Source organism: Candoia aspera, chromosome 1, assembly GCF_035149785.1.
Source record: "Candoia aspera isolate rCanAsp1 chromosome 1, rCanAsp1.hap2, whole genome shotgun sequence".
NCBI lineage: Eukaryota > Metazoa > Chordata > Lepidosauria > Squamata > Boidae > Candoia > Candoia aspera.
This window is the reverse complement of record NC_086153.1, coordinates 332295636-332319298: the sequence shown is the minus strand read 5'-3', so window position 1 is coordinate 332319298 and position 23663 is coordinate 332295636. Positions and strand designations below refer to the sequence as shown.

General features: G+C 44.0%; 2 protein-coding genes across 4 annotated transcripts in view; both read left to right on the top strand.

The window, feature by feature from the left end:
- MFSD12 (major facilitator superfamily domain containing 12) overlaps positions 1-12073 on the top strand; it is a 28533-nt gene extending 16460 nt beyond the window's left edge. Inside the window, exons 2-10 of one of the 3 annotated variants that reach the window (XM_063290735.1) lie at positions 44-254; positions 1900-2032; positions 2227-2424; positions 6003-6095; positions 7557-7649; positions 8618-8788; positions 9756-9850; positions 10701-10831; positions 11596-12073. In XM_063290735.1, coding sequence (XP_063146805.1) covers positions 44-254; positions 1900-2032; positions 2227-2424; positions 6003-6095; positions 7557-7649; positions 8618-8788; positions 9756-9850; positions 10701-10831; positions 11596-11684 — 1214 coding nt within the window. In that variant the 3' untranslated portion in view covers positions 11685-12073. Of the gene's footprint in view, positions 1-43; positions 255-1899; positions 2033-2226; positions 2425-6002; positions 6096-7556; positions 7650-8617; positions 8789-9693; positions 9851-10700; positions 10832-11595 lie in introns of those variants that run through there. The other 2 variants (XM_063290736.1, XR_010066960.1) reach the window with 2 other exon arrangements.
- An 11132-nt stretch (positions 12074-23205) lies between these two features.
- LOC134488350 (GRAM domain-containing protein 2A-like) overlaps positions 23206-23663 on the top strand; it is a 38570-nt gene continuing 38112 nt past the window's right edge. Inside the window, exon 1 of the mRNA XM_063290732.1 lies at positions 23206-23290. Coding sequence (XP_063146802.1) covers positions 23238-23290 — 53 coding nt within the window. The 5' untranslated portion in view covers positions 23206-23237. The remainder of the gene's footprint in view (positions 23291-23663) is intronic.

Here is a 23663-nt window from a genome sequence, read left to right as displayed (position 1 = left end):
GTGGCATCTTTCAAGCTTGTGCTTTGACCATCTCTCTCCACAGGGACTATCTGCGTTCTGCTCTCCTTCCCCTTTATCTTCAGCCCATGCATCGGCTGCACGGAGAACACACCTGAGTGGGCTGCACTCATTTATTTCATCCCATTTGTTATCATCTTCCAGTTTGGCTGGGCAGCCACCCAAATCTCTCATCTCTCGCTCATACCAGAGTTGGTCACAAGTGACCATGAGAAGGTGGAGCTCACAGCTTTCAGGTAAGATCAGACAGGAGAGTGGTTAAACCTAGTCCAAGCTTCATCGCATTTCCTCTGGATCCTCCTCTCAGGCCTTGTTGACACTCAGTTGGTCAACATGGCTGGCCTGTTGTGGCCCATCCATATGACATCCGCCCCCAGAAATTAGCTGTCAACAAGTGAACACAATGCAGAATTTCCAAGGGCAGTGTGGACTAGTGAACGCATAACTGCAGTCTCTTTCGTCTTGTAGCAGTTCTCAGTTTGGTTGTAAGAAATGCTTTCAGGGACCAGAACTGCCATGGATGACCTTCAGAGCTCTAGGATCTTCTCTGGAGGTCAGCCATCATTACCCTCATAACTCAAACTCTGTGATTATCTGTTTGGGTGAATTGAAATGGACATCTGAGTTATCTAAATTAGGGATTCCAACCATCTAATTTAATTTTGGCGTGGCTGGGGAAGAGGATTTTGGTCAACATTGGCAAATAAACAAAAGTAGGGAACTGAACCTTGCCACTACTTTGACTTTGTGTCCGGGCTGCATCTTCCATCATCTCCACCCAGTGTGCCTTTTTTCCTGGGGATGATGAGAGAGCTGTGTAATCTAGCCGCTGGGCATTGAAGTTGTCCTTGATTGACTACAGCAGGGTTTCTCAACCTTAGCAACTTTAAGATGTGTGGACTTCAACCCCCAGAATTCCCCAGCCAGCTTCTGGGAATTGAAGTCCACATATCTTAAAGTTGCTAAGGTTGAGAAACCCTGGACTACAGGCTTCAGTGTTGGAGTCTGGGCTGATCCATCTCTCCAGCCTATCTTAGAAGGGGGTTGTTACATAAAATGGAGGGGCAGCCCTCATAAACACCAGCTCCCTTCGAAAAGGCAAGATAGATGAATAATAAAGGACAAGGGTGACACCATGTTGAGAAATTTGCCCTGTAAGTACCTGTCTTGATGGACACAGAGGCGATTAGAAACCTAATTCCAGCTGCAGATGGTGGTTCCACACTTCTGAGAGTTGAAGAGTGCTGAGGTGAGGCTGCCCTGGCTTATGTCATCTAGTCAGAAAATCTTTACTGCCTTGTGCTGGCCTGAAATAGGCCCCTGAAATAAATCTGTCTGTCATGGGAGGGCAGATTTCCTTGCCAATGTAGCCCATCTTGCAAAGACAGGCCTGATGGGAGAGAAGTTCATGAGGCCTATACCCTCATAAAATCAGTGTTCCCTTCCCAGGCTAACGCACAAAACAATGCAGTTCTGGGCCCAATGTCACCTCCTTCTGAATGACCCAGTGAATATGCACTGCACATAGAAAATGATGTGAAGGGTCCTAAAGAAGAAGTTTTTCCTGTAGGCTTCTTAAATGGAAAAAAAGAAAGTCAAAATGGAGTAAATCAAGCTGGCTGGGGAAAGTCAGGAACCAAGCAAATGACCATTGGACATTTTTGCAAGCCAAGTTACCCAACTGACAGTTTCTTCCTTAGAAACTTGGAGGATTTTCCCCAGGGCTTCTGTCCCAGAGGATGGGATGGGAGAAGATGAAAAAGAACCTGAATTTCCTTTGTGGGGACTGGGACCTGATGGGCACCGATATGAACCAATCCTCTTTTTCCATCTGTAGCCAGTGCCTAGTAAACTCTGCCTGGTCTTGTCTCTTGTTTTCAGGTATGCCTTCACTGTCATGGCCAACATCACGGTGTACGGAGTGGCCTGGTTACTCCTGCACTTCCAGATTGACCACACAGAGACAAAGAAACTCACCCAGCATCTTGGGCGCCAGGACATTCCTGTCTTTCGGGTGGGTGTTTGGCAAGATGGGAGGGAAGGCAAAATGGTGGAGAGGAGGTTGTCATGTCAATTGTTTGCTGGTTTACTGCTTGGGTCTTTGAAAATCATGGCTATGTTCTTCTCTTCATGGAAGAGCTACTTCCTAGATTTAGTCTTGCGGTCGTAACTTTCCTTTTTTATTTCCCCCTCTGCTCCCCACTCTAGAACCTGTCCCTGATTGTGATAGGGCTGGGTTCCGTTTCTTCGCTCCTCTTCCATCTCGGGACCAAGGAAAATACACGGACGCACCCCAGGTTGCCAGATCCTGAGGAACATACTCCCCTGTTGTCTCCGGACCAAAAACAGCATATTCAGCCTGTCCTTCTTTGGAAACACTGGTTTCTGGAGCCTGCTTTCTACCAGGTGAGTAGAGAAACTTCACATCTTCTCTAGCCATGATAATTCCTTCCTTTTCCAAGATCAGGGAATTTGGGAAGGCTTGTCCTGCAGGCTTCGGAAAGGTCCAAAGCAGTCTTCCCTGATGGTGCCCTTCAACAAGATTTGATGAATTCACTATACAGTCTGTCATCCCTGGCCAGAATAGCTATTGGCCATGCTGTTGAGGGATGATGCCAGGCACTATACTGGGGAAGGTGGGCTTAGTGTTTTTGACAAGGTGTAAATATGTGCCAAGCTCAAACATTAAGAAAACATTCTGTCCCCCTTCCAGACCATGCCATTCCATTTGGCACTTTAGCAGTTTTTGCAAGTAAATTCTCCAAACCAGAAGTGGTCCAGCCCCCAAATACAGGTAGTCCTCGCTTAATTACCACAGTTGGGACCAGAATTTTGGTTGCTAAGTGAATCTGGCCTGATTTTACGACCTTTTTTGTGGTGGTCATTAAGCAACTCACCATGGGCGTTAGTGAACCAAGTGGTTGTTAAGCGAATCACGTGGTTCCCCTTTGATTTTGCTTGTCAGAAGCCACCTGGGAAGGATGAAAATGGCAATCACGTGACCAAAGGACACTGAGATGGTCATAAATGCGAACCAGTTGTCAAGTGCCCAAATCATTTTCATATGAGTGTGGGGATGCTGCAACTGTTGTAAGTGTGAGGACTGGCCGTAAGTCGGTTTTTCAGCACCGTCATAAGTCTGAACTGTCACTAAATGAATGGTTGTTAACTGAGGATGACCTGTAAGTCTCTTTTGTTTGGAATGACATGTTTTCAGCTCAATCCACTTCTGGCTTGAAGGTTTTACTCCCAGGAATTGCCTTCTGGAACGACACAGCCTGGAGGAGACTCAGCATGTTCTGAAGGAGAACAGACCATTCTGGAATCTCCCAAAAGGTTATCTTCCTTAGTTGGTCAGCTTTACACATCGGATGCAATTCTAAACCCAGAAAGGAAACCATGTGAGCAGAGAAACTGTTGCGTTGTCCTTATCTCTCAGTCCCAGCTACTCCAAATTTCTGCCATTATCTCTTTTCTTTTCTGAGTTGATTAAAGCAAAACAGACCAGTAAAAGTGAAGGTTCTCCATCATACCAAGAAGAAGCATCCCATCACCTTTAAAGAGCAGTTCTTCATGGACTCTGGGAGCCTCGCATGAATTGTGTGCTAGCACAAAAGCTCCAGAATTTCTTGGCACAAGTGTTGCCCCCTGCATAGCACGCACAAATAGCTGTGGCACCTACAAACTGCCCTCCATATAGTTTGGACAGCCGCAGTGATAGCAGCTCCGTTCCTGGAGCTTGTTGGTTCTTCCTTTCTTCCCCCATTTCCTTTTATTTTATCAACTGGTTATAGCTCAGTTATTTCTTATTGCCTGTTTGGCATGTAACGTTTCAGGTTAACATTGTTCCTGTTCAGGAAGGCTCAATTTGCGGCACCAGCATTGCCTTAGCAGACTCCCCCCATAGGCTGGACACAGCCTTTTCCTCCTATGTGTGGTGGAAGGTCACTCAGTAAACTCCTACAAACAGTGCTAGGCATTTAGGAACCAGGGCCAAAGCTGTTCGTTCCTCCCGTTTGTGGGCCCCTCCTCGGAAGCACACTCCTACCGGAGCAGATTCTGAGGTTACTCCGTTCATCTAACCATCCGGGGGCCCTGTTTAGGGTGACCTAGTCTCTCCTGGGTAGGGATGGGCCACAGGACCATCTGCAGGGCCTCTGTGAGGAATATTCTGGATATCTGGTGGATAAAGTCACTTAGATCCCCCCAACATGGACTCCAACTGGGCAGGTCCTGCTGAGATGCTTGGGGCTTGGTCTTGTGGCGTTGTCTGGGATGAGCTTGAGTCGGTAACTCTTGAGGGAAGTGGACTGTCATGAGCCCTGATGGTGAGCAGGAGGGGGCCCCTATCCAGGGGGGAAAACGCATGAGTAGTACTGAGGAGTTAAGCGGCCATTCAGAGACACAGAACAGACCCGCCTTGACTTTTGGGGTTTATCTGTCTGGGTTTTTCCCACGCTTCTTCAGTTTGTTAGGATTTTCTGTCTTATGTAGCAGTAGAGACCTATTCCTCGTCTCAGCGTGGTTTCCTGACTGTTAGGACATGGACAGGGTTTTCAGTGCTGTTAGGTCAGCCACCTGTTTGTTGGACCTGGTCCCTCCTGGTTAGTTAAGGCGTCCAATGGGATGACTTGTACTTGGGTCCATGCTGTTGTAGTCTCTCTGAGGTAGGAGGTGTCCCCTCTTCAAGAAGCTGACCCTGAACCCAACAATCTTAGACAACTATCGCCCCTTCTCCAACCTTCCCTTTCTAGGAAAGGTTGCTGAGAAAGTGGTCAGACTGCAGTTGCAGAGGACCCTAGACCCATTTCAGTCAGGGATTCGGTTTTCGTAGATGACCTGTGGCAGAGCCGGGATGGAGGTGGTGCGTGCATTCTTGTCTTCCTTGATCCCTCAGTGCCTTTTGATATCATCAGCCATTGTATCCTTCTGGATCAGTTCCTGAGGTTGGGAGTACTGTGGTGTTTCTCTTCCTTCTTTTGGGACCAGTTCTATTTGTGTTGGCAGGGGAGGGACAGGTTGCTCCCTAGTCCCCTCCTTTGTGGGGTGCCACAGGGCATGACACTCTCTCCCCTCTTGTTCAACATCTACATGAAACCACTGAGTGAGGTCATCTGCAGGATTGGGCTTCGGTATCATCAGTATGCTGATGATACCTAATGATAAATTTCAACCTTGGGCTGCCAAGCGAGGCTGTCGAGGTTCTGTCCCAGTGCTTGGAGGCTGTGTGGGTTTGGATGGGGAGGAAGCATTAGAGCCACGTGGATCTGGGAATATTCATCTTTAACCTTGGATGGGGTTGCACTTCCCCATTCAATAGTAGTGAATAATCTGGGGCTCTTCCTGGACTCACAGCTCCTGCTCAGTGACCAGGTGGCAGTTGTGGCCAGAATTTCCCAGCCAGCATGGCTGAGGAGTTTAAGTTCACACATCTTCAAGTCGTCACAGTTGGGAAACACTGCTCTAGACCATAAGCTGGATATGAATCACAGAGACCTCCATGAAGAATTGGTTACTTACGTTTATCTTGTTATTTGCATGGTCAGCTGTGAATTCATACAGTCCTATCTCTTACTCCACTTGCAGCTGAGTGACCTCAGTGTTAATCTTGGAATTTACTATATTGGTCTTAGGGCAGTGTTCCTCAACCTTAACAACTTTAATATGCCTGGACTTCAACTCCCAGAATTCTCCAGCCAGCAGCAGCTGGTCTTAGCAGCTGAGGGGACTCTTCATGAGCTACAGATAGTCATTACATACTAAGCACAGTGCAGGGCTTCCTCCAGGAGATTCCGTAAGTTCAAGAAGATGGCAGACAGGCCATGCACAGGCACATAACCCATATGTGTACAGATGAGCACTCCAAAGTAACCAATTCTTTTGTGAGTTTGACAGTGTTGAGGCACAGTATTCCAAACTAGATGAGATGCCATCTGAAAGACTTCTTAGGTGTGTGCATCTGTAATACCATTTTCTGCCTCCAGGTGGCGATGCTGTACATGTGCACCCGTCTCATTGTCAACCTATCTCAGACATACATTGCGATGTATCTCACCAACTCACTATTGCTTCCAAAGGTGAGTATGATCTTTGGGGGGAGGGGGGGCTTGTTTTATATTGTGGTCAAGTTAGTAAGTTCTAGATCAACTTCTGTCATCTGCTGTCCTCCAGAGATGTTGACTATACTGGCTGAAAATCTGTGAGTTATAGTCCCAGGCACCTGGGGGCCACCAGGTTGGGGAAGTGAAGTGGACAATAGTCTTCAGATGCTTCTAAAGGGAGCAGCTTGGGTCTCCCAGCATTCATACAACCTTTAGCCCCAATGTAAACCCCATCCTTGGTTTCAGAATCTGTGATTGACAAAATAACACAAACCAACGAATTTCAGGCATTAGAACTGCTAATCCTTGGTATTAAGGTAAAGGTTTCCCTTGACGTAAAGTCCAGTCGTGTCCGACTCTAGGGGGCGGTGCTCATCTCCGTTTCTAAGCCTTAGAGCCGGCGTTGTCATAGACACTTCCGGGTCATGTGGCCAGCATGACGACACGGAACGCCGTTACCTTCCCGCCGAAGCGGTACCTATTGATCTACTCACATTTGCATGTTTTCGAACTGCTAGGTGAGCAGGAGCTGGGACGAGCAACGGGAGCTCGCCCCGCCGCGCAGTTTCGAACCGCCGACCTTCCGATCGGCAGCTCAGCGGTTTAACCGGCAGCGCCACCGCATCCCATCAATCCCTGGTATTAGTGTTATGCTAATTAAGAAGTTATACAAGGTTCTATTTTTTTTTTCAGGCCCTGGACATCATTATTCAGTGTCATCCAGTGGTCTGGGAGCCCCCTCCCCCAATTGTACCCAATCTTGTGAGATTTTTACCAGCCCCACTTTGAGATTATGAACACTTCCATATGAAAAGTCCCAAGCTTTACAGCATCTTGTGCAAGATTTCAGCATTCTTATACAATCTTAGCCATGTGTAGTTTAATTTCAATTTAATCTGCAGAGACTGTTAGTACCATTTAGAGGGCCAACAGATGGCTACGGGTTTACACAGATTTCTGTTTGAACCCTGCTGTCTTTTCCTCAGCTTCTCCTAAGGCTTGTCCTAACTCACAGGGTTGTTTTAACTGGCCAAAAAAAGATCCTCTAAAGCTTTGGGGCTGAGTAGAAATTTGAACCTGTGGTCTCCCAGTTCTATCTGAGCATCAGGACTAGTCTAGCTTCCAGGCCTCTGCTCTCTGCAAAACCCATTGCTGTTAGGATGGTGGTTGATAAATATTTACTGTCTCTCTGCCTTGTCCTTTATAAATCTTAAGTTTTAATGATATTTTTATTTTTTAATGATATTTTTATTTTTTAATAATTGTTTTATATTTTTATAATGAGGATTTTTATATATTGTTGTTTTATTTGATTGCTGTACGCCACCCAGAGTTGCTCCTGGTACGATGGGCAGCTATATAAATTTGATAAATAAATATATAAAGTCAACAGTAGATTGCATTTGTGTTATTCCCTTTTCTGTTGCCTTTTTACAGAGATACATTGCCACAATCCCCCTGGTGATGTACATCAGTGGCTTTCTCTCCTCCTTTTTGATGAAAACTGTGAACAAACGGATTGGCAGAAATGTGAGTAGTCCAAGCCTTCTTATTCAGTCTTTGCAGCCTGAAAGGAAAATTCGGCTTCCTTGCCAGGGAAGCCCCACGGAGGTCTCTTCTGTACTCAGACAGCTCTTACTATGTAGAAATTGCATTATCCAAGTTGAAGTTTATGGGAATATATGAAAGGGCACCTTCTGTTGCATTGCTGAGGCTGTGGATCTGTCCACACCAGGAAGTCCAAGTGATCTCTTGCATGTAGATGTTTAGATACCAGCTGAATTTAGATACCAATCTCAGGAATTGGCCCTCTTTTCTGAAGCTGTCAACTTTATGCAATAACCCAACCCCCCAGTAGCAAATAAATAGGATTGTAAACCATGTTTCTCAAAATATCATGAGATGTCAATCTCCCCTTGACTTTTCTTGTGAGAACATGTTTTCTGAAGGTTGATCATTTTAAAAAGGGTTATCTTTAGTGCTTGGGGACCGTGGTACCATTTTTAGTTGCAACAGATGCCCCGGCAGCCATAAATGCTATATTGTGGACATCTAAGCTGTATTCATTTACAAGTGCTGCCATTCTTGTGCTGTTAAAAAAGAATGGTGAGTTATTTCTCCTTCTTTGGTTCATTCTAGCTCTTGCTTGCTATGTGTTCTTGTCTTCTTTCAGTCTGAAGCTCTCCAGCATTTTGCAAGAAATAGAAGTCTTTAATCTAGTTGTCTGGAAGACATAATGCTTGGTTGTAGTAAACTTGGGGCGACTCTTAGATATTAGAGCAGTGTTTCTCAGCCTTGGCAACTTTAAGATGTGTGGACTTCAATCCCCAGAATTCCCCAGCCAGCATGGAAGAATTCTGGGAGTTGAAGTCCATACATCTTCAAGTTGCCAAGGTTGAGAATCACTGTATTAGCGTATGCTGTTGAATAAGTAACTAGTGTTGTGCTTAATGCTTCCGTGTTTTAGAATTGAAAATAGCTTCTTTTTCCACATCTAGCTCACCTACTTCCTGGGACTGTTGATTATCTTGGCCTTTGCCTCCTGGGTGGCCCTAGCTGAGCGACTTGGCACAGAGGTTTACGGGGCCGCTATTCTGCTTGGGATCGGGTCGGCCACCATCTTGGTAACGTCCCTCGCCATGACAGCTGATCTCATTGGGACCCACACGGTATGAAGCCCTGCATGTAAAAGGTGGAAGCAGCGGTGGAGAAAATTCAGTTGCCGATACTTAAAAAGCAGAGAAAGCTTTTCTTAAAGAAGAAATGTGGGGTTTCTGGCACATAGGAATACAGGGCTAGACTTGAGGGATTCAGCTGGAGCTCCAAAGATAACTCTGAGGGAGGGATGCAGAAGACATGGCCAGGGGGATTCAAGGTGGCAGCCATGATGGCATGATCAAAGCCGTGCCTGTCATGAGTATGGATGGTGAGCAGGAGGGGGCCCCTATCCAGGGGGGAAAACGCATGCGTAGTTTAGAGACTTTGAGCTGTCATTCAAAGAAACCCAGAACAGACCCGCCTTGACTTTTGGGGTTTATCTGTCTGGGTTTTCCCACGCTTCTTCAGTTTGGTAGGATTTTCTGTCTACTATAGCAGTAATAAAACACTAGAGATTTCCTCCTCGTCTCGGCGTGGTTCTTGATTAGTCAGGGGACTGCCCCTTTTTATGTACATGAAAAAGGGGCGGGACTTTAATCACACCATTGGGCTGTATGTCATTTGCCTGCAGCATTTTTGCACCATCCCCGCCTCTGACTAAAGTTTTTTAGGGGGGCTAAAAGGCAAAATGGGTGCTTCAAGCCTTGGGGTGCCATAATATACTGCTTTATGTATTTTTAGAAATGCATAAGGCCACTCATTTATTTATTTTTCCGGGAGAGGGGGGAATATGAAGGAAAGAAGGCACCAGGCCCCTTTTGGAGATGCTGAGAGATGAAGTGCCAAGGGGGAAGAGAGAGAGAGAGAGGAAAGAAAAAAAAAGAATGCAAGCCTCAGAATGGTACTATACCACAGAACTATTCTGAGGTTTGCCTCTTCTTTTTTTTTCTTTTTTTAATTTTTGCTTTCTGCCCAGGGTGAGACCTGGAGGCTACCCAACGTGCCCCTGATGCTTCTGTGGGTCATTTTCTCCAATAGCACAGCAGCGCCTTTGTCTACGGGTCCATGAGCTTTGCTGATAAAGTTGCCAACGGACTGTCAGTGATGATTATCCAGAACCTGCATCCTTGCCCGTAAGTGATGTGATCGTCATGTGATCGTGTTTTGTGACTTTTTTGCCATTTTCTGACAAAAAACACCCATTGGAGAAGCTGGATTCACTTAACGACCACGGTGACTCGCTTAACAGCTACTGTAAAAATGGTCATAAAATCAGGTCCAGTCATGTGGTGACTCAACTTACGACCACAACCACTTACGGTTGAAATTCCAGTCCCAGTTGTGGTCATAAGTTGAGGACTACCTGTATTTAATAAACCACCATTGGCTGCGCTGTAGCACACATTAAGCCATTCCAGTGCAGTTGCAAACCATAACGCTTAGGTTTATGCACTAAGACAAAACTTAACAAAACAAATAGTGGTATATTAGAAGAGGAAACCATGGGTTGATCAAACTACAATTTAGTTTTCATACTGCATTAAGACTTAACTCATGCTTACAAACCACATTATACCTTGTGGAACCTCCCAGCCTTTAATATCTGGATTGAGTCCTTCTGGAGAGGGAATTTTCAAGAGGGAGTATTGGAGATATAGTAGCTGAGCGGAATCCTCCATGTACATAAGCAGTCTACCATAGAGTGTACAGTAACAGAGACTGAGGAATGGCATTGACAGTAAGATCAGCCAGGCTCTTGAGATGGCTCTAACAAGAAGCGTAGCTCCATCCAATTTTTGGTCTGGTCCTACAAGGTTTTTATGTTCTCCAGTGAGGTTGCCAGCTTCACTTAGCCAGGGGTTCTGAAGAGAGAGCCTCCATGTATAGGAGCAGTCTACACAAAAGACACAACCTAACTTTTATCTTCATGTTGCATTTTTTTGTCTGTTCTCGTCTCTGTCCTCCACCCTTCAAAACATCCAGGACTCAGCTGTGTTGCAATGGCTGTGTGACCTTCTACCATTGGGTAATGGTCTCAGTTACTGGGGGCGTGGCAGTGGTGGCTACCCTGTTCCTCGCCAGCATCATGATCTGGCCGATCAGCATCCGTTTCCGTAAGTAGAATTTGCTGTGATGGAAAAATGGGGTGGGAGCGGGGGTGGGAAGATAGAGGAGATGGAAGCAGAGAAGTACAGACATAACTACCCATCTGGTGGTGACTTTCACCTTTTTTGGAAAGGTTTGAACTGCGGGGAGGCGATGGGGAGAAGCCACATGGCTGTGGGACGTGGGTTCCCCCCCCATTCTGTTCACCATTTTTGTTCTTCCCAACCCAATTGGAAGGAAATTATGTAAAGACGGTTGAGACTCTGTTCATCAAGGTGATAACTCTCTCAAACCTGGGCAGAACGGGACCAAATTTGGTGTTGGGGGAGAAGTTGGCAAAAGAAAGATTGAGTTCAAAAATGGGCCAGATCCACCCAGGGCTACAGAAGAAAAAAAAAATCCCCCAATTTCTCCAGGGCATGCCTGCAGAGATGCTGTTGGGCAGTGGCTTGTAACGTTGGCAACTGCTCCATTCTACGCCCCTCTTCTTCCCAGTCATGTGATCCCTGATGCGACATACGCAGCCTGTTCCTGCTTCCTATTGCATATTCGGATGTGCATTCATGCACACACACGTGCACATGGAAAATTCAGGTGCCCCTTGCACTTCCTGCTTGTAAAGCGTTTGGAAAGAATTCCAGAAGCCACGCTGTGCAGTTTTAAACTGCAGACACCCATGGAAGCCACGGATACAATGGGCAGGAGTTTTCTTTAAAAAACGAAAATGGAAATGTGGAGATGTGCTGGCCAATGAATTGCATTTCTCCTGCAGGTGATGTTTCAATTTCGGGACTAGCAGGGGTGAATCCAAAAGACCACCAGCATCTTGAGGAAGGTGAACAGTCAGCTGTGGTGAACTGAGATGCCTGATCCAAAAATGAAGAAGCAAGCAAGAACGGGATGGAGTTGGGGCAGCGTGGCAACCCAAAGAGCGTTTTCACCTAGCTTGAATTGGCCCCTTTTTGCTCTTTGGACCAAACATTGATCATCCCTGCGTATTTTGCACAAATGTTCCTTGACACTTTATGGGAAGATCCTTTCTCTTGACCATCTCATTCCACCAGCCTTTCCTTTGCACAGCTAGTGAAGAACTAGCAATAAAGCAATATATTCCACCACCAAGTCCTTTGGCCTTCACCCTACCCTGCCCTGCCCTTTTTCTATCTACTGGTATGTAAAAAGTATAAATAAACAGATGTGGGGGGTTTTTAATTTAAGAAATAAGTAAACTGTCTTAAGTAAAAAAAGACATCTGATTATCTTTCTACTTGTTTGCTAAAATTCTTTTCTTAGATCATTGATCTTTAAAAGGGGGAGATGCTGATTTTATTTTATTTATTTATTTTTCTATCCCGCCTTTATTATTTTTATAAATAACTCAAGGTGGCGAACATCCCTAGTACTCCTTCCTCCTCCTATTTTCCCCAGAAAAGCAACCCTGTGAGGTGGGTTGGGCTGAGAGAGTGGGACTGGCCCAAGGTCACCCAGCCAGCTTTCGTGCATAAGGCAGGACTAGAACTCTCATACCATGCCTGATTGGCTCTTGGGCTGAGAGAGCGGGACTGGCCCAAGGTCACCCAGCCGGCTTTCATGCCTAGGGTGGGACTAGAACTCTCCGTCTCCTGGTCTCTAGCCCCTTCACCTCTCAGAACAGGGTGGGTTTGGTCTGCCAGGGTAGTATGGTACAATCCTGCCCCCCAAAAATTCCGTACCTTGATTATCTTGGCCATCCTCACGCACAAGAAACCAGGCGTTGTGGTTTATTTGTGAATGTTGAAGGAATAGACTGCGTACATCATTCATTTATCAGAGGCTGATTTATTGCACTGCTGCCAACTGTTCTGCTAAACTTATTAAGGAAAGATTTCATGATGGTAAGAGCTGGACAACCACTCCTTAAGGGTAGTTTAGTTAGTTTTCCTGCAAATTGCAGAGGCCTGATCAAGATGTTCTTTGAGGTCCCTTCCAATGCTGTAATTCCCTTACTGAGAGGTTGGGTTGCTCATAACAATAGGTTGTATGCACAAGCCAGGATTCCTTGGTTATGTATGATGGGCAAATAACCTTTCAAATTACAGTATATCTGGAGCTCAAGGTGCCTTTGCGTACAGCTTGTTTCCCCAATCTAAGTTTTCCTGCCAGCTAACAACTAAGGGATTTAGAGTCAAACACATCTGCAAAGTATCCAGTTGAGAAAGGCTGACTCAAGGGGGTGTCCCTTTTTCCTTTTCTACTGCCTCCCATTCTGCATAATGAGATTCTCAGTTCGTTGTCGGCTTTAGAGCCACTTCCTGTCCCATCCATAGTTTCTGGCAGCAGCTGATCAACTTAACTGTGGGTGTGGTGCTTTTTTCCCAGGAAATCAGGAGGGTGAGTCCCAGGGTGCCTCCACGAGATTGCATTTCCTCATCAGAACAGCCAAGACGCTTGACAGGAGAAAAAGGAAATGGTTTGGGACTTTTTTGGACTACTCGGTGCACTAACAATTGTGTATAAAGGGGAAAAATGTTAATGTGTAACGAAGAGGTGAACCAGTTTGGGGTAGTGGCTAAGATCTTGGCCTACAAGCCAGGAGATCATGAGTTCTAGTCCTCCCTGAGGCAAAGAAGCCGGCTGGGTGATTTGGGGCCAGTTGCTCCCTCTCAGCCCAACCCACCTCACGACTGTTGTGGGGAAAATAGGAGGAGAGAACATTATGCACGCTGCCTTGAGTTGTATCAAATAAAGGTGGTTTATAAATCTAATCATAAATATAAATCTAGATAAATAAATAAAGCTGTTTTGTTACCAGAGCCATTGCATTAAATTTGCTGCAATGTCTGCTGTCCCCATATCTCACTAAATAAAAACAAATCTGGTACATTTCAGCCATGTTGGGATGGCTGAAATTCTCAGATTTCCTAACCATGCTCCAAATGAGCCTTGCTGGTGCTGGTTGTGGCTAATGGGAGCTCTTTCATCGAACTTGGTGATTCCTTAAACTTTTTGCTCTCAGGACCCTTTCCCACTTTTAAAAATTATGGAGGACCCCAAAAGAGCTTTTGTTTGTGTGGGTTATATTTATTGATAGTTACCATATTAACAGTTAAGACTGACACATTCATAGAATATTTATTGAATCATGTAAAAATAATATTAGACCCATTAGATACTAACATAATTTTTCATGAAATAATTATATATATATATATATAAAACAAATAAATAATGAGAAGATTGACATGGTTTTAAATTTCTGCAAATATCTTCAGTATCCAGCAAATAATTTTGATTTCATGGAGTCCTGAAATATTAATACATATCTTTGAGACATATATTAATTTAGGCATGCATTTATATGCCCTCCCAAGTCAAACTACTTGACTCTGTGCAGCATACACAAAACAACCCCCCCCCCCATAAATAACATGATTGGCAGGAGAGCTGAGCTGAGACTATTCCCTGGGGACTAGAAATACACCTTCCATTTTCACCCTCCATCTTCCTGGCACTCACTATCTTCTAGTCCTGGCCAGGCTAGGGTGTGATAGAAGATTTAGAAGTGGCTTACAGGTAGTCCTCGACTTACAACCATTCGTTTAGCGACCGTTCAAAGTTACGATGGTGCTAAAAAGTGACTTGCGATTGGTCCTCAGACTTACGGCCATTGCAGCATCCCCGCAGCCACATGATCAAAATTCAGGCACTTGGCAACCGGCATGTATTTACAGCAATTGCAGCATCTCGGGGTCACGTGATCACCATCTGCAACCTCCCCAGACAGCTTCCGACAAGCAAACTCAATGGGGAACTATGTGATTTGTTTAACGACCACTGCAAAAAAGGTCGTGAAATCGGGTGCAGTCATGTGATGCTTATTGTGATGCCCCCCTTAACAACTGCACTGCTTAAAGATGAATTTTCCAGTTCCTATTGTCGTAAGTCAAGGACACTTTTATACTATACGTCACCCTTCTCTTTTGAAAGAGCCTAGGCCATGCAGAAATAAAAGCAAGCAGTGCTGTACTGCCCTTAAAAACATTCCGTAAAAAATGAACAAAAACCATAAAGAGCAACCAGCAACTACAGAAACTGACACTGCTTAAAACGAGACTACAGTCCTTGGAATTTTTGCACCAGACATAGCAGGAATATTCTGCTCAACCTTGGCAACTTTACGATGTGTAGACTTCGACTCCCAGCGTTTCTCAGCCAGCCAGCCCCTTGCTGGCTGGGAATTCTGGAAGTTGAAGTCCACACATCTTAAAGTTGCCAAAGCTGAGAAACACTGGTGTAAACCAAGCCACAGAATAGCCCCCAGTGGATTGCTGTTTGTGTGGATAATTCATTTGTGCACGTGCGTTTGTGGTATTCCCAAATCCATGCATGCAGAGGCATATGTGTGGTATATGTGGAACTCTAGCACCGTGGAGTTCTCTAGAAAACTGATGAGTCTGTGCCAGCCATAACCCTTGTGTCTGGCAGTTCAAAACAAAACGGGGGAAAAAACCCCTCAATTTGAACTGCATCAGAGCAGAGGCAAGAATCAAAGCAGAGCAAGAATCAGAAATCCAATGCTTCAGCTTTCTTTCCCCATAGTTTACAAATGCAAACCATTTACCTTTTTAATCAAGGTTGGTAAAAGTAGCAGCCATATTCTGATTTGAGAAAAATTGATGCTAGACACTTTGGGGCTAGACTCCTTAAATATTGTAGTTATTTTAAAAAATGGGAGGGATTGCTTGTAACTCGTTCTCCCTCCCTCCTTCCCTCCCTCCCTCTACTCTATTTTTCATTTCCTCCCTCCCTCTCTCCCTCCCCTCTTTTTTCCTCCCTCCCTCCTTCCCATATTGGTCTTTGCAGATGTAGTTTCCTTGCTATGGAGGTTAGCCAATTGGATATTAATAGATGAAGAGACGAAATAGAAAAGTTGGCTTCGAACAACAGCTTAATCCTAAATCTGGTAAACAAACACAACTACTCTGTTTGCATAATTTATGATACCCAAATCAATAAACCATACTGTATTATGACTTTCTACAGTTCCCACAACATGCTAAGGTGCTGGCTGCATTTTCCATATCATGCTGAGCCAAGCAAACTGCCTCTCTCCATGTTAGCCTAGTCTAGCAGATTGCATAGATCTAGTCAGGGAATATTTCTAATTTTGAGAAAGCAGAAGGGATAGGTTGCTTAGCCTGCAGCTCTTCTGGAGATGGCATTGGGAAAGGAATCCGTCACATTACAGAGGATTAGCTACCAATTATTGTGAAAAACGTTTTTATAAACTTTTCCCTGTCTAAAAGTTGGAGGAGAGAATGGAGTTTATGGGGTGAAGTCATTCTGTGGACCCAGAGGTGACGTTTTCTTTCTGCTATGTGCCTTTCTGACAAATTTACTCTAGGATGTTGGCAGCTTTCCAGAGTTTTTCTAGCTATTGAACAACTAGGCATTTTCTGGGGCAACAGCTTCCACGGCAATTCAGATAAGGCTGGGTGATTAAGCCGCTTCTGGGAAATCAGAAACCAAAAATGTCCTTGAAATGTAAAAGCTCAATAAAGGAAACAGGATAGTAACTGTTGGCACAGCAAAGATCCATAAATTTATAAGAACATAAAACAATAGATACTGGAACAAACCAGTTGTCCATCTAAGACAGTGCTTCCCAAACTTTTTCCTTCATTACCCAAAACCACTTATTAGAATGTCCTTTTTACCCAATGTAGGTAAAACAGTCGATTTAATGGGTTCATGTGTCGTTACCCAAAGAAAAACCACTTTTACCCAATTTTGAGAAGCACTGATCTAAGACAAGCTTCCCATTGACCACTGGACCAACGATGCACTTCTCTCCTGCATGGTCCTCAGTTGTTGCTTTTAAAGACACACTGTATGATCTCTGAACGTGGACGGACCAGCTGTATAGCCACAAGGATGACAAAAAGCAGTGAAGGATCTCTCCTATTTCAAGCTGGTTGTTTTAGATGTCCCTTGAGTTCCATATGTGCATTGCACTTCCTGTGAAGATGCCTTACCTTTTCCCAGAATCAGATGAAGAGCCTCCAATTCATTTTATAAGAAGAGGGGGGGGGGGTGGAGGGTTAGGGCGTAGATTTGTCTGAATCCTCTATTTCCTTAACTACCTTTTGTGTTCTTGTTCATTTTAGAAGCTGTAATCAGATAACCTGTCGTCAGTTGTCTTTGGACAAATAGTTGCTTAGAACAAGAGTCACAATGGAAAATGGGCTTTTCAGGAGTAATATAACCCTTCAGATATTCTTTGAGGACAATCATGCCATAAGCTTTAAACTAGTTAGACTGATACACGGGGGGGGGGGGGATTCCAGAAGAATTTTGTGGTTGTCATTTCCGTATTCAAAGGGACAAAGAACTTTTCATTGCAGGGGTGTGTGTGTCAAAAAGCTAAGCTGGCCACAGCCACCATCTTGATTTGTTTGACTCCCTTTGTGGTTGCCCTTGTAATATCCAATAGCTTGAAGAATATAAAAAGATGTCTATCTTGTGAGAACTTGCATCTGAAAAATAATTCTGAAGCCACTAAATGTTTAAAAATATTGAAGAGACCAAATCACATCGATACTTACAGGTAGTCCTTGCTTAACAACCATTCGTTTAGTGACAGTTTGGACTTACAACAGTGCTGAAAAACAGACTTACAACCGGTCCTCACACTTACAACCATCGCAGCATCCCCATGGTCATGTGGTCACAATTTGGGTGTTTGGCAACCGGTTTACATTTATAAGTGTCACAGTGTCACATGGTCACATGATCGCCATTTTGACCTTCCTGGCTTGTAAAGGAATTCCTCCCAAAGGCATTTTCAGAGGCTGCAGAGTGTAAGCAAACCAAAACACAACACCAGCACTTCTATTTCCTCACAATTATTGAGTTAAGCACAGGATCACCACAAAAGAAAAAAATTCAAAAGCATTTGGAGCAGTGTTTCTCAACCTGGGCAGCTTTAAGCTGTGTGGACTTCAACTTCCAGAATTCCCCAGCCAGGAAGGGGTTGGCTGGCTGAGAAATGCAGGGAGTTGAAGTCTACACTTCATAAAGTTGCCAAAGTTGAGAAATACTGCTCTAGAAGATTTCAGCACAGTTGGCAAAAGTCCAGGGGTCCAATTCCTGCTCCCCAACCCAGACCTGGGTACCTTCTTCCCAGATCTCCCAAGCATCAAAAGAGCCAGCAACGTCTGAGAGCCTGTACTGGACTTGGAGACCTTCCAGTTCCCAAACCTTTTCAACCATGGATCTCTCTTGGTACGGTAGTAGAACAGGCCAGTGCTTGATTTAAAACTTCCTTCCTCTCCTAAAACCAGGACAGTTACAACAGCACCTTGTGTCCTGTTTCAGGTTTCACACACACGCTCAGTTGCTAGGTGAAAACAGCAATTTACTCAAGACTGAGCAGAGAACGGCAGACAAAGGAAGGAACATAAATCACGTTTCCTGGAAAGAAAGCTTGTCTGGTGGTTTCACTTTCAACAGGACACACAGATGAGTCCTGAGTCTGAAGTTCAGAAAGCCAAGTCAGGCTTGTCAGCCACCCCAGGGCCAGAGTTTCACAAGGTTTACGGGAAGAACACACCAGAGCGGGAAATCAGATGGGTGTTTCTAACAGAGAAACATGGGTCAGGGTGCCTCTTAAATCAGGCCCCAGCCAGCTGTCTTTAAGTAAAAGAGTTATTCCCTTGCTTGGCAAGGACCCTCACTGAGCGTCTTTGCTTTCTGCTCCACTTGTCGAATCCGAGGGCTTGGAGGCCATTCGGCATCACCTGACTGCTCCATCTGTTCCAATGGTGCCTGTGTTTGATCGGCCTCAGGTGATTCCTGGCTTGGTGTCCCTGAGGCTGACATTCCACTGGTTCAGCTGGAGCAGCTTCTTCAGAGTCAGTGTGAGTCCTGGGCCATGACACGTTACTCCCTCCCATTCTAAGAAAATGCATCATTAAATGTAGAGTTGGCTTTCTGCAAGGTGTAGAAGTGATCACCAGTGAGGGTTACCAAATATCTGAACAGGCAAAGGAGGACACGGACAATTGGAAAGGACAAATGAGGGAAAGGGAAGATAACGCTGTTTAACTTTATTGGCATCCCTGACAAAAATTACAGCGAAAAACTGCAAACAAATGTACTTAGGCCTACGTGTATATGAAATTACCTTTTCCAGCATCAAAAAGTCTGGTTTTTCAATCGCAGTATTTTTCCAAGAAACCTATATTTGCAAGAACATATACTAGTGATCAAATAGAAGTGACAACAATGTGCTTTTCAAATTTCCCCATAGAAATATATGATGAGTCATGTGATCTACAGACTACAGTGATCATAAATTTGAAGGGGCTGGATTGAATCCGATGGTTGGAATCAGGAAATGATTAAATAATGTAAATTTAGGCTGTCGAGTCTATTGACGGACAAGGGAAAAAAGGAACCAGACAATTTACAAGTTCACAATACACAAAAGTTTGAATGACTAGTGTTGTAAAAACAATCTCCCTGCCCGCCCTCCAAAACAAGATACTTGAAAAGCTGGACAATATCTGATTTTAAGGCTATGCCTGTGGGACATCAGGGTAAAAAGGAGGACATGTCCTCCTTTTGCCAGATGTCTGGTAGCCACCAACTCTCTGATGCAGAGTCCTTGGAATAAGGTTGTCAATGGCTATAAAGTTCTGGTATATCACTTCTGAAATTGGGTGTCTGCGGGATTGGGGGGAGGCAGGCACATGATTGTGGCTACCATGTTGACTGTTTTGGCACCCTCTTACCCTGTGGATGGCCCTATTCTAGAGAACAATAGGGGCAGCTGGGGGGCATTATCTTCTTATCTTTTCCAGAGACAATCAGGCATTTGGTCTGACCCAGTAGCCACTTCATTCTTGCCTTATTAAGAGCTTTCACTTTTCCCAGCTAAGCAAAATGCTCCTTAACCCCAAATCAAAAGTAAATCTTTGGACTATGAAAAAGGCCAGCAATGAGACTCAGCTACTTCTTGGTGAACTGGAATCCAACTGAGCAAATGTGTCCATTGCAATTTCTGATTTTTGTGAATCAATGCCAGTTGGTTTCTCTCAGTTTCTTATTTTCCTTTTTGAAAATGCCAGGACTAACTTGATGGCTTAAAAAAAAAAAGGCCATCATAAAATGGGCATGATTTTTGCATGTTTCTTGGCAGTTTGACCTAATGCATATTATTATTGCACATTTTTTTCCTCTAATGGAAAGCATATCTAAATAAATTTCATGAAGGGTGTGCATTCCTGTGAAGATTTTGTTTGTTTAAAAATAAATTGCCTTGAAACATTCAAAGTGCAAATTTCAATGGCTGAGTTTTAGGCCGAGTTCCAGAATGAGAAATCAGACATTAAAATTCAAATGCAAGCTAACCAAATTTGTTCAATATTCCTACAACTGATCAGATTATTCACTGTGCTTAGAATATGTAGCTTCTGAGGGCAGGTCTTGCACATTATCTGCAGCTAGAGTTTCTGTTTTCAGTCCGAATTTTCTGAATACACGGAAGCAGTAAATATCAAGGGTGTGTGCCACGGCATATGCAAAGAATGTGTATGTGTGTTTTAAAATCTCATTACTGTCGGATCAACAGTCTCTCACACTTGGGGGATTCAAGCCAAAAGCCTCCTAAATGCTGACATTTCTTAAGTTGAACTGCAAGTGGCAGACCTATTAAACACCACTTCATTTCTCTGTTAAAAAAAAGATTTGAGGCACATGCTTTCTTGGAAAGGAAAAAAAAAACTTTGAGGTTAAATAAATGAATGGTGGTTGTGGTAAGATTGTAAAGCAAAGCCATGTTCCTGTTGTGCAATTTAGCCAGCCTTTTCAAGGGCCAGGAGTAGAGGCAGTTAGTTATGGTTAATAAGAAAAGGAGGATAGGAGGAAGAAAATGCTGAAAGACAGACAGATATCATCCTACAGCTGGCAATGAGCAGAAGTATAAAGTAATGGGGAAAGGACCTTATGACAGGAAGAAGAAAATTAAAAATAGGATCAGTAGGTAGATAATAATTATACATGTTGTATAAGTAGGAAAATAGTGTATAAGATAAAGTAAAATCACAAAGATTGGAAGATTGCAGGTGAGTCAAATAACCATGTGATCAAAACCCCATCCATTGTGAAACATTAAAAAAGACAGGACTTCAACTGCATCATTGTGGCTGCCATCTTGACTTTTTTGACTCCCTCCCTGCAGACAGCCCTTACAAAGATAGCCCATAGAATTTTTAGGCTAGTTAAAGTAGGTTAGCATTCGGTAGGCTGAGTGGAAATGGATAGAAATGTAGAATTTATCACTGTAAAATATATAAGCTGGACCACGTACTTGCAAAAAGAAAAATATTGTGCCGTTTGAGAATAAACTCACTTTTCTTTAACAAGAAATGGCTTATGCGCCTAAAGTTTTTGCATTCACACGACACATGGAGCCATAAAATCCCCACAGGGGTTGAGTTGGCAGAACATACCAGACTCGAATGTTGTTGGCCAGTTATGGTTCTGTATATTTGACGAATATAACCAAAGTTGATGCAGCATTTTTCACTGGCTCTAGATAGGGATGCCTCATCTATTACAGCTCTGAACAGAGATGAAGCAATCTGATATAAAATTAGAAACCATTTTTATAGATTCCACACTGGATATTTTTCTTGCATTTGGACAATCACGTTTAAATACCATTGAAGGAAGGCGAGAATTACTGTAAGTCTCAGAAGACCAAATGATACAGGGTAACAATTAGGCCTGTTTACAAATGCCTTTCTGAAATTCTATTTAGAGGGTAAAAAAACAAGTGCATGGTCTCTGTGAATATCAGGGGGAGGAGAAATTCTCTACCACTTCTCAAGGGTGGGATGTCCTCCTGAGTGAGGACAGTTTCATGGGTAAAATTCTTCCAGATGTCTTCCCTTGGGATTTAAATGTAGAAAACCAGAAGAATGGAGAAATTATTACACACTAAATGACAGGCCATTCACACCTGGATTTTGCCTTCCACCTCTCATTCAAATAGACCACTCTTGAGAATTTCACAGAAATGCTTCTCTGGTGCTCTTTCATAAAACTGAATGAAAACTACTAAAAAAGTAAACAGGAGAATTTCTCCAGCACCTGCCATGAATAAGCATAATAATTTTAATAGTAATTATGAATACTGTGTGTATGTATGTGTATGTATGTGTATATATGAACAGAACAGAACAGAACAGAACAGAATAGAATAATATAATATGAGAGCCAGTTTGGTGCAGTGGTTAAGGCATCAGGCTAGAAGTTCTAATTCCACCTTAGGCACAAAGCCAGCTGGGTGACCTTGGCCAGTCACTCTCCCTCAGCCCTGGGAAGGAGGCAATGGCAAACCACTTCTGAAAGTCTTGCCAACAAAACTGCAGGGACGTGTCCAGGCAGTTGCCAGGAGTCAAGACTGACTTGAAGGTAAACATAAAATAAACAAACAGAGGAAGCATTAGAGAATTTTGCTATAGAACAAACCAGAACTGAATAGCACTAAGATGCATACATGAATTTGGTTCACAGGTCATCCTAAAACATAATTCAGTTTTAGTTTTGGGATAATTACAGCAGCCATGGGTACATTGCTGGAAGACTGAAGGACTAGGCTGGGGACAGATGCTTCTGGAGAAAATCTATTTCAGTGGTTGCCAAGAGCCCACACTGATTGATGGCAGATAATCAATAAATCAATCATAAGTTTTGGCATAATGTGTTATGAGCCTGGTCATACTGGCATATGTACTCTGGCTTATGGTTTATTGCTGTATAAACCCAGTCACTTAAGGCTTACTCAACAACATATGGTTAAAGCATTCACAGTTGAATCTGATGTTCATACCCAGCCCTGTTAGCACATTGTGCTAAATGAGTAACTATGGTTAAAAAACTACAGTGGCTAGAATCGGACACGACTGAACAGATTTTTAAAAATTATAATAATAAGCATAAGCATGTCACTACCTGCTCCCCACCCACCACCCCAGTGTGTTCTCAAATACACTAACACTGAATGGCATGGAAATAAGAACAAGCCGTGCAAAGTGTTTGGGTCACCTTTGGTAACACAGAGGAGGCATTTCGCAATGTCCCTGAAAGTAGGGGAAGTCACCTGCCATGGCTGAGGACACCATTTGATGGGTGTCAGTTTCCAGCTGCAAAGGAAACCCTAACTTTATTTGTTCTCCGGTGGGGCTGACAAAAGCCTACCAATCAACGCCAGCTTCCTGGAGTGTCTGAAGCAGGTGGAATTCCACCAGGCTGTGCTTTGGACTTTTCCCACCTCACCTGTGGTTTAAAACAGCTGCCAGCAGGAGCAGGAAGCCAGAGCGAACAGGCGAGTGGATGACTGATCAGGTCAGAGTCTTGCTGTAAGAGATGGAGGATGGCCAGCCCACCGGAGACTCTGCCTCGGCATCACCAAGCCAGCTGTAAGTGTCTTGATCTGGCAGGATTTCTTATTGTATAGGAGATAAGTGGGTCGGAAATTGCATTGGGTCCATGGGGTTTCAATGTGACCTAAGGTGAGAAATGGCTAAATCACAAGGAGTTAATTAACTACACGGAATTAGAGATGCCGAGGACTCAACTAGAGAACTTTTGAATGCTGGGCAGGTACCTCTGCTATGGAGTTGTGAACATATTTAATTGATGAGTGAAGCTGCCCTATTAAAGAACAATTTTAGGGAGTGTTTTTAACTTAGGAGCAGCTCTTTGAAATCCCAAGGAAACAAACCATTCCCCCCCCTCCCCGTGATGTCAGGACTTGTGCAGCAGATGTCAAAAGTGCTTTGCACTTGAAAG